Raw genomic sequence first — 10,185 nt, 5'->3', positions numbered from 1 at the left:
CGGTTAAGCTAACTGTGGTTGGTGAAATTGGTCCTTAATAAGACGGACTTAAATATAAAGATTCGACTATGAATACCGGCCTAAAATCTGTCTGATTTACGTTAGTTCAACTTGCGGGCACCAGGCGCGCTGGGGAGAATTTTTGCGTTTTTTGCGTAGAGTCCCACGTCCCACCACATTATATTTTCAGAGATTTCGGTGCCAGCTGATATAGCAGATTTCCTAACCACACAACTGTCATTTTTAACATTGATAACTTTTGTTCCACTTGAGAGCGACGCGTTTAACTTTCATATTCGGATTTAACACGCCAAAATACACAATATTGGTAAATTTTAGCCAAATCGGTGAGAAAGCCACTTTCCTTCATATTTACCTAATGTTCATATTTCTTTTTATGTATATACAACATTTTAGTAACTAAACTACCTGTGTGTGGGGTACTTTATATAAGAGAGATAATTTTAATTTATATATATAATATATAACTTTATTATACTACAGCAAGGGAAATATTATCACTAGTGTGAAAGAAATGCTGCCAATAATGCCAAAGGATTCAGAGATTAAGGATGGAGAAAAGAACCTAATTAAGATTGTAGAACGGCCGACATTCATATTAAAGACTAGAGAAGGAGAAAATAGAGCTGTTTCTCCGAGTCAACGTAATGGCCACAAGTATAGTATTATTAAATACGTGTAATAAATATTCAAATAAAATAAATAAGACTTTGGACTCTCAAAAATGCTACCAGCAAATTATAGTGGTGAAAGGACTATATGAAAGTAAACGTGTTAAAAGCCATTTGAAAGTCAAAAAGCTAAATTAAAAATTTCTGACATTCTCCATTGTACCAAAAAAGAGTGTGCTTCGAGATTGGGAAGTAAAAAAGTCAACGTGAAATGTTGGCATGTACGTTGGTTTAAAAGATCATTATCAGATAATCTGAAGAGAACAAGAGTGTGGATCCAGACTATCTGATAACAATCTTTTAGTCTAATTTACACCAATATTTCACGTTGGCTTTTTTACTTCCCAGTCTCGAAGCACACTTTTTCGGGTACAATGGAGAACGGGAGTATAATTTTTATACCGTTGAGGATGGCTCAATGTGTTTGGAGCCGAAACGTTCAAAGCATTATATTATTGAAATTAGAAATAAATTTGATCTGAATCTGTTAATCTGAAAAATTATACACCACGAACCACGTTGTACTCTTCCATAGTCCTTCCCATCACCGCACGATTTGTAATAACTATTGATTTATATATTATTTTATCTTTTATTAATATATACTTCTGTTGTATACAATTTAATAACAAAGATTTTTTTTTAGAAAAGATACCGATATGTCTTCAGCAGCATTAGTAAAAGTACAAGATTGTAAGTAAATTTACTTTAATATACAGCATACGTTATATAGGGTGTCAAAAATTATTGATTTTTTAAAATAAAATTCTCTGCGTACGTTGAAGTCGTTTTTTCCTTGACAAAAATATTGAGATTGATTCTACGTTTCTCTAATTTTTTACATCGTATATTTTTATAACTAAACCTAAAATTAATATTTACGTGTGAAGTTCTGAGAAGTTTCATTTGCAAAAAGTTGCTCTTTTTTTATTGCTTATAATGTAGAACGTATTGACTTTGCTTGCTAAAAAAAAGTTACGTTAATAAATTGAACAAAGAACTTGTACGTATAAAAGAGAACGTCTAATACGTTTGGGATTCTATATATGATATATAGGTTATATATTAAAATATTCCAGGATACTTGGAAAATTAATATGTTATAATAGCAAGATATTAAAATATTTCAGCGATCCGTATGCTTTCCATCTGTCCCGAAATGACGACGTGTATGAAATTCATGGATGAAAATATGCAATTATGTGAAAATTCAATAGATTTTCTCTATGATCAGCAAGACTTTCTAGTCGTTGGATGTCTAGGTGCGCAAGGTGTTGGTAAATCGACGATTATGTCACTGCTAACGTCACGTTATTCGTATGTATTGTATTTGTTTGCAACATACATTAAACTTTTTTACTACGGAGGAGAGAAGGTTTTGGGGGACAAACAACGTTGGCGGCGAAGACCACGTTCTTTTTATATATATATATATATATTACCATGAAAACACGGATGTGTATGGCCTTAAAAAAAATCTGCGGAACGTTGCGGAAAGTAGCCCTAAACGCGTGAAAATAGCATATTGTACATGCATACCAAGATATTTAACCTACTTATTAGCAAAAAATAGATAATTTTATTTAAAAAATTAATGAAAATAAAAAACGAATATAAAAAACGGGCTACGTAAGAACCAAGCGCGGTAAATGATGCGCGAAAGTTTTTATTTTTGTTTTTATTTTACATATTTTCCAATCTTGCGACTGCGCGCGCCGACCAAAATTTGTCAGACTATTTTTACCGATTTTCGCTCCACGGAGCGGATTTTTACAAGTCCATATTCGTTGTTTTTATGTTAAAATACGTAAAAAGAACGTGATCTTATCCTCCGAATTTGTTTACCCCCTCAAAATGCCTCACCTTGTAAACGTGATATTACTTAAATAATTTTATTTTATCGTCAGGTCTAACATTTTTCAAGTTCAAGGTTTATCACATTATGAAACTAGTACAAATTGTACCACTGGAATAGACCTTTTTGTAACTAAAAATAGAGTGATATATTTGGATACACAGCCAATTCTTTCTGGATTTGCGATTGACGCTGCATCCTTTGATCAGAAGAAAGGTGCACCTGATTATGTGAATAGTGATTCTAATTTAGAATTACAATCGCTCCAGTTTGCAGCATTCTTATTTTCCGTATGCCATGTTATTATATTTGTACAAGATTGGTTTGTGGATCCAAATTTAGTAAGGTACGTATGTGAAAGAAAATATTTATTAATTTGGCTATAACATAATCACTTTTTATCGTGAAGTTTACAATACATAATGAAATATCTGTTTCTCTTTTTCAGATTTTTACAGACTGCAGAAATGTTAAAACCATCCTCAACAACTATCATAGATCAAGATTACGTAGAATATTATCCCCATGTTGTATTTTTGCATAACAAAGCGGACGTGCAAGATTTTATGCCTGCTATTATTGACGAAATGAAGGTACATACTCCAACACATGGCGTACACAAGTTATTGACTTCACAAATATAGCTTATTCTTTATAACTATAACAAATCTCCCGCATATTCTTAGACTCTAGACCGGAACATAATACAAAGGTACAACACAGGCACGAGGAACAGGGAATAGCAAAACAGAATGCCGTGATACACGCGGCTTCTGATAGGTTGAAAATCTTCGTTGCATTTCGTTGCTATTCCCTATTTCTATTGCCTGTACCTTTGTGTATTGTGTTCTGGCCTTCTGGCTCTCTATCTTTATTCTTTTCCGTATCTTAATTTTAAGTATTTAACGTTCTATAAATTTAATTTCCTTTTACACACACTGCTCCTTTTAGCATTTGATTTCCTATTATATTATCGTCTGTCTTTTAGTTGTTTTCTTAACGTGCGTGCGCGTATAGTATTCTTATGTGGGGCAAACTACTGAAATGACGTGACGAATCGAAGAAGGTGTGAATCAGAAAATTATAATCAACGTTCAAAAATATATTAAAAATATCTGAGGCTTGCGTGTAGTATTTAAGTGCTATTTTGAAAATTATCATGTTTTTAAGTTTTTTTTTCAGGATTTTTATAACAAGGTGTCATCTAGTTCTCGACTACAAACTCATAGCGGTATAGATATGAGTCCGTGTTCGACAGAAAGTAGTTTAAATTTATTTTTGATACCTTCGAGGGCTAAAGAAGGTAAAAGATTCGTTTTAGATCATTTATAAAAGTTGCACATTGATATTTAATATATTTACGTGCATTCTTATGTTGTAGAAGACAAAACTTTTTGTGAAAACGAAGAATCTCTTATAGACAAACTACGAACAAAGATACATGGAGTTCCTAGGAATTCAATTACACCTTCCGTATTAACAGAAAAAAATTGGTATAAATCAGATAATATTCGTTGATAATATTACAACAATAAGACTTTCATATTTGTTACTAATCAGAGACTAAATTATTTTATCTATTCCTCGTTTAATTTTCAGTTTTCATTTATATTCTAATGATTTGATTGACCAAATCGATAAAATGTTAATAAAAACTGAAGAGAAAGTAATAAATAGATGAGCTAATTTTATTTCGATAAAAGATAAATATGAAAAAGTTATCTACAATATTATATATGTTCCTAAAATAATACGGATGTTATTTTGATAGGTATCATTATGTTTCAAAAGTTGTAGAAGTAATAAAGAAAAGCCATCTATCTTCTGAATATGGAAGACTAATGCCTTAAATCTCAAAGCCTACGTAGAAGGATGTGAAAAAGAAACAAAGGTATAATTAATCTACTTAATTATATGATACATTACTTTTATAAATTATAATATTAAATTAAGGAGTGTAAGAGTGTTTAATATACAACATTGTGATATATAGAATTAAATGATTAAAGACAGCTTCTAAGAATAATAGAATTTGTGTGTGTGTGTATTTAATATTTTTCACTTCATCGCTATTCTCTCTCTCTCTCTCTCTCTCTCTCTCTTTCCCCCCCTCTCTCTTTCTCTCTCCCTCCCCTCCCTCCCACACCCTTCTTCTCTCTTTCTCTCTCTGTTTTATTCTAAATATTTTATTTCAAGTAAAAAACAATATGTCTTTGCAAACAAGTTTCATCATTTGAATTTCTTTATGAATAATCTTCTTGCTCACTGTCACCTTGCTGCATAGATGCCATTTGTGTAACAGCTTGTAATTGTTGCCACTGTTGCTGTTCCGCAACTGCTTGTTCCTCTCTTGCTTTAGCAAATAACTCCTGCTGTTGCCGTAATAATTCCTCCTCTGGAATTCCCAAATTTTCTAATCTGGTACTTTGACGTCTTCTTTTAGCCGCTACAGCTTTGCAGTCTCGTAATACAGCTTCTGCCTCTGCATTGTAATCACCAAAGCCCAATTTCTCGAGCGCTTGTAAAACATGTTCCGCATTTATAGTTTTCTTTTGTTGTTGATTGCAAATTTCATTTGCCTCGGAGGACAGCAGGTGAATGAATTCCGTGCAGCAGTTCAAGATAAGCTCTCTAGATTCGTTTGCAACTCGCACATGAGGCAAGATCTCCTTGATTATTTTGTTAATTGATGCACGAGGAAGTGTAAGCTCGTCATCGTCAGTTGGTGACATCGCAGCTGAGGCCATTTGAGAGACTCCTAGAATATTAAAAACTACTTGTATATTACGGGGAAAGTTCAGAATAATCTGACGTAGATAATTACGAATTTATAAAGATGTGTATATAGAGAATGAGTTTTATTTCGTGTGTGTGCCACGTATCACCGCCACGTATCTCAGGAAATATTGGTTTTAATGGAAAAATGTTTCGGGATAAAGGTTCAAATTTTAATTAATAGAAAAAGATGATATAATAAAAAATGGAAGTTGACATTTAAAAAATTTAATTTGGCCCAACACAGGTCCCGCGAACTTTATAAATAATAAAATCGTTTATCGGTCCCCCCCTCTGATGAACTCTCCAAAACTTTTATCTGAAACATTTTTACAATAAAAGCAATATTTTCTGAGATACTTGGCACATAAAATAAAACTACCTGTATTGTATAAAGATGTATAACGTATGACAAATATATATGTATGTATTGATTTTTATTATTGATATGAATAAATCTGACATTTTAACTTTTGTTACGTGTAACACGTATTTAATTTATGGACGTAGACGGTATAGATATATACATATTCCTAACACGTTTTATTATTTTTCTATTACTATTTTATTAAATATACGTGTAGCATTCTTGAAATAAAAAGTTTGTATTTATCATTTTATTATATAGGAAGTGGTGAGATTTTTACGCACTTGCGCGATTATCAGATAAGAGTTATCTAGATATATGTGTTTTGCTAAAGATAAATCCTATTTGAACTTTGAAACTGAAATAAAGCACAGTATTATTGGATGAAGCGGACATCTTGTGTCACTCACAATAAGTTACAACAAAACTATTAAGTAATAACAAAAAATATTATGTATCTACATTATTTAGATAATGGTCATATTATAAGATGAAATGTTTATACTGTGCAAATGGATTTATATATGTAATATAGTTGTGTTGCTTTTATATTTTGATACGATATGTGCAACAAACGTAAAAAATGTAGCAAAACTTGCTGGCGTTGTGGAAAATATTACAGTGTACGTTTTAGAAGATGAAAGTTATTTAATAAACGATAACATATTGAGATCATTGAAATTAAATGTATCTTGGACGCCACCAAATGGAGGAAAACAACCCTCTTCATACAGGTGCACTACGTAATACTTTTCAATAATAATACGTGTCTATAAAGATTATATAACAAAAAATTTTAATGTGTATTATAGCATTATGATTACAAGTGTCTTAAATGAAACCGGTATAAATAAAACAGAATGTACAGAAAGTTCTGCGCTCTATACTGTGCAAAATAAAGGTCCATTTAGTAGCATATTAATACCACAAAATAAATTATCGAATGACATGCCGGAGGTACAAATACATCCAACGTGTACGTACAAGATACATGTATATGCCAACCCAAGAGCTAAACCTACGGGAAAGTTACCAGAGGTAAACGTATGACGTAACATTATGAGACAACATTAAACTTAAAATATCAAATTTTCAAGATGTTTTTTATTACATAGGTCATTTATAAAGTTCCGGAATGTATTGGACATAAATGTAGTTGTGCGGATGCAAAATCTATCTTGCCTACCCCAAAAGTGGAAGCACGCCGAGCCAAAAAAAATTTTGTTATTAACTGGAATGTTACCTCGAACAGTTCTCATATTCGCTCTTATGTAATTAGGTGAGGTCTCTTTTATTTCATTCTATTCATTTAATTTTCCTACTATTCTACTAGACTTAGATTATATGATGCAAAGTATAATATATTCTAGTATTGGCATACCATTGTTGATATCAAAAGCAGGGCATTCTGTATATAATATCACGAAAATAAGTACGGTGACTTCTACAACAAATACCTTTAGTTGGAATATGAAAATTGACGGTCAGTATATAAAAGTAAACAATGGATACAAAATATTGATAGCAGCAATGGATTATCGAGGTTGCTTAGGAACTCAAGGTGGTTTTACTATTAATACAAGCAAAACTAAAATATTGAACGGGAGTACTATGGTATATATATATCATAAAAAATACATATTGATAATTAATTAATATGTATAATATAAAATTCATATAGTATACGTATGTTGCAGTGGTTATTACTTGCCGGTGTTGCTATTTGTGTTGTCGTAGGCTTTATTAGCATTGTGTCAATATATAATAAAAATGGATATCAACTTGTCGTGCCAACTAGACGGTAAGATAAAAAATTTGCCAAACTATTTTTTATAACTTACGTATGTGTAGTACGTATTACATATACCTATATTATAGCAAATATTAAGGTTTTATTTTTTAACAACAGGAAACAAACAGTGTCTGATCTTTCCGCTTGTAAGCTGGCTCAATGGCCAGATCTAGTTTTCCAAAGACGCAATATTGATATATACGTCGAAAGGTCTGAGGTAAATGGAGAAAAGGATTGAATACGTAGAAAACAAACTTAAAATTTTAACATTCACGAAACTTATTGTAGGAGACGTATTATAAGGCGCAGAAAGATATATTTGAAGTGCCATATAAATATATAAATCTTATACGTGAATTAGGAAAAGGACAATTTGGTAAAGTATATCTAGGTAGTTTAAATAATAATGAAAACACGTTAATAGCTGTTAAAATGTTACAATGTTCTGATGACGCATGCAACGAACCTGAAGCCTGCAGGCATCAATTATTGGAAGAAATCAAAATAATGAAAGCAGCTGGTCCTCATACACATTTAGTGGGCCTTATAGGTTGCTGCACTTTACCAAATAATCCTATATGCATACTTTTAGAGTATATGGAAGGTGGAGATTTGCTCGCGTATCTACATTATAGAAGAAAAATGAAATCGGATGATGCATCTTTGTGCAGTTTTGAAAAGGCTATATCGAGATATGCGAATATTATTGAAGGAAATAAACACAACAATGAAAATTTATACGATATAATCGAGAAGCAACAATTTATAAAATTCGCTCTTGATATCGCAAGAGGAATGGAACATTTGCAAGTTAAGGGAATTATACATAGAGATTTGGCAGCGAGAAACATCCTCCTCACTTCAGATCTAACATTAAAGGTAGATATATAGATGTGTATATTACGATTAAAAAAATCGCTTATGGAGACGTATATGGATTTATTAATGGATTTAGATTTCTGACTTTGGCTTGTCACGAAATGGAATATATGTGATAAATAATATGGCTGGCAAAATTCGTCAACTCCCAATACGTTGGATGTCACCGGAAGCTGTATGTGATCGTGCTTTCTCTTCTAAAAGTGACGTTTGGTCATTTGGCATTGTACTTTGGGAAATTGGGACTTTAGGTTCTTTTCCATATGCCGGTATACAGGATAACGAATTGTTGCGTTATTTAACTCGAGACAAGTGTCGGTTGGCATGTCCTAATACGATTTCTCAGGATATATATAAAATTATGTGTTCTTGTTGGAATACAGCTCCGCGAGATAGACCTAGTTTTGCACAACTTGTTTTAGACTTGAAGACACTAAAAAAACATTTACATTCTCCGCATGAAGCAAGTAATCCTTGTTATGCATTGCTATCACACTAGTGTACATCTTGGGATCAATGATTAAATCTACATATATATGTTGTAAAAAAAAAATTAAATAAATATGTGTATAATTTTAATAAAATTGTACACGTGTATGTTCCGTTAGATATATTACATACTCACGCTAGGAAAATATATGCTGTTAAATCTTAACTTTTATTCCATGGAATATAAAAACTGTGATATTAAGAGATGAGATATTTTATTAAAAACAGTTTAGTTTTGATAAGATACAGCATACACCGTAACAGCTGAGAGTAAGATCGGCACGAAATACTCAATAAATTCTAACAAGGTTACACAGAAAGTGACAGAGGGTTAGTTTATTCATATTGATAAAATATTTGTAAAAGAATGTTAAAAAAAGTCAAGTCTTTAGAGATACATAATGGTAAAGAATGTAAAAAAAAAATCATAAAATTTATGTCATTTTGAAAAAAGGATAACATTAACATAAATTTTTGTTCAATATTTACCATGTTAAATGTAAACAAACAGTACGCCTATACTACACATTTAAAAAAATATTACGTTATATATTAAGATACGTAAGTTTTTATTTATATATCTTTTAGCTCACTTACTTGTTATTTTACTCCGTTATAGTTATTAAGGTACTGCAACCTTCTTCTTCTTCTTAATATTTGTGTTGGCTCCTGCCTCTAATACGAAATGCGATCTGATGCGATGAACCATAAAGTATAGAGAGATAAGGAGTACAAATACAAACTCACAGTATAACCATAGAGTAAAAAGCTGAGTTTCCACTAGCGCGTCACGCGTCGCGTCATCCGAGGGTGGAAGCACATAAAATTGCAGGAGCCATGAGCAGAAAACAGAAGCCATATGCGCATGCGCTATGGTATCCGTAGAGCTCTAACAGTTACCATAGCGCATGCGCATATGGCTTCTGCATTCTCATGGCTCCTGCAATTTTATGTGTTTCCACCTTTAAGGTGAAATTTCATGGGCAGTGAAAAGCAGCAGCAGATCATACTGATTGGCTACAAAATAGAGAAGTTCTCGAGTTTCTAGAACTCCTCTATTTTATAGCCAATCAGTACGATCTGCTGCTGCTTTTCACTGCCCATGAAATTTTACCTTTAACCAATCAAAACATCCCATTTTGATCCCGTCACAAGTAATAATGGGAACTTTCCAACAAGTGACACAAGCCGACACAAACGTCGTTCTATCTTTCTTTTTTGGCAATGAGTAACAAAGACAAAACGATACCTGTGTCGACTTGTGTCGTTTGCTGGAAAGCTCCCAATAATGGTGCATCCCGATGGAGAAAGAATAGCGGAACGGAACAGTTAAGGT

At 32.3% G+C, this 10,185-nt stretch overlaps 3 protein-coding genes across 8 annotated transcripts in view; 2 read left to right on the top strand and 1 right to left on the bottom strand.

The window, feature by feature from the left end:
* Positions 1-5,797, top strand: part of LOC112464759 (protein SMG9) — a 6,689-nt gene extending 892 nt beyond the window's left edge. Inside the window, exons 2-10 of one of the 4 annotated variants that reach the window (XM_025031937.1) lie at positions 505-678; positions 1,339-1,385; positions 1,823-2,009; positions 2,600-2,893; positions 2,996-3,140; positions 3,730-3,850; positions 3,929-4,040; positions 4,319-4,438; positions 5,139-5,797. In XM_025031937.1, coding sequence (XP_024887705.1) covers positions 505-678; positions 1,339-1,385; positions 1,823-2,009; positions 2,600-2,893; positions 2,996-3,140; positions 3,730-3,850; positions 3,929-4,040; positions 4,319-4,397 — 1,159 coding nt within the window. In that variant the 3' untranslated portion in view covers positions 4,398-4,438; positions 5,139-5,797. Of the gene's footprint in view, positions 1-166; positions 348-504; positions 679-1,338; positions 1,386-1,822; positions 2,010-2,599; positions 2,894-2,995; positions 3,141-3,729; positions 3,851-3,928; positions 4,041-4,318; positions 4,536-5,138 lie in introns of those variants that run through there. The other 3 variants (XM_025031938.1, XM_025031936.1, XM_025031939.1) reach the window with 3 other exon arrangements.
* Positions 4,711-9,558, bottom strand: LOC112464761 (protein Dr1). Of its 2 annotated transcripts, none has more exons than XM_025031941.1 (2): positions 9,447-9,558; positions 4,711-5,320 (listed from the first exon to the last, which is right to left on the bottom strand). In XM_025031941.1, exon 2 carries the CDS (start codon positions 5,292-5,294, stop codon positions 4,791-4,793), a length of 504 nt encoding a protein of 167 aa, XP_024887709.1. In that variant the 5' UTR covers positions 5,295-5,320; positions 9,447-9,558; the 3' UTR covers positions 4,711-4,790. The 2 variants fall into 2 exon arrangements, with proteins under 2 accessions (XP_024887709.1, XP_024887708.1); XM_025031940.1 differs by having other exon boundaries at positions 4,711-5,305; positions 9,447-9,557.
* Positions 5,943-9,354, top strand: LOC112464758 (vascular endothelial growth factor receptor 3-like). Of its 2 annotated transcripts, XM_025031935.1 has the most exons (9): positions 5,943-6,423; positions 6,502-6,727; positions 6,805-6,968; positions 7,060-7,303; positions 7,387-7,490; positions 7,599-7,698; positions 7,770-7,872; positions 8,074-8,360; positions 8,437-9,354. In XM_025031935.1, exons 1-9 carry the CDS (start codon positions 6,185-6,187, stop codon positions 8,857-8,859), a joined length of 1,890 nt encoding a protein of 629 aa, XP_024887703.1. In that variant the 5' UTR covers positions 5,943-6,184; the 3' UTR covers positions 8,860-9,354. The 2 variants fall into 2 exon arrangements, with proteins under 2 accessions (XP_024887703.1, XP_024887702.1); XM_025031934.1 differs by having other exon boundaries at positions 7,770-8,360; positions 8,437-9,353.
* Positions 9,559-10,185: the final 627 nt, after the last annotated feature.

This window comes from Temnothorax curvispinosus, unplaced genomic scaffold (assembly GCF_003070985.1).
Source record: "Temnothorax curvispinosus isolate PA1 unplaced genomic scaffold, ASM307098v1 QBEX01014555.1, whole genome shotgun sequence".
In the NCBI taxonomy this organism is placed as follows: domain Eukaryota; kingdom Metazoa; phylum Arthropoda; class Insecta; order Hymenoptera; family Formicidae; genus Temnothorax; species Temnothorax curvispinosus.
The sequence above is the reverse complement of the archived record's forward strand: the minus strand, read 5'-3'. Positions and strand labels throughout refer to the sequence as shown.

What these genes read in the sequence shown, in the direction of transcription:
- LOC112464761 (XM_025031941.1), bottom strand. Translation starts at nt 5,294, where the DNA reads ATGGCCTCAGCTGCGATGTCACCAACTGACGATGACGAGCTTACACTT.
- LOC112464758 (XM_025031934.1), top strand. Translation starts at nt 6,185, where the DNA reads ATGTTTATACTGTGCAAATGGATTTATATATGTAATATAGTTGTGTTG. An exon ending in TATTGAACGGGAGTACTATG is followed by an intron (nt 7,304 to 7,386) that starts GTATATATATAT and finishes CGTATGTTGCAG; the next exon opens with TGGTTATTACTTGCCGGTGT. An exon ending in CTTGTCGTGCCAACTAGACG is followed by an intron (nt 7,491 to 7,598) that starts GTAAGATAAAAA and finishes TTTTAACAACAG; the next exon opens with GAAACAAACAGTGTCTGATC.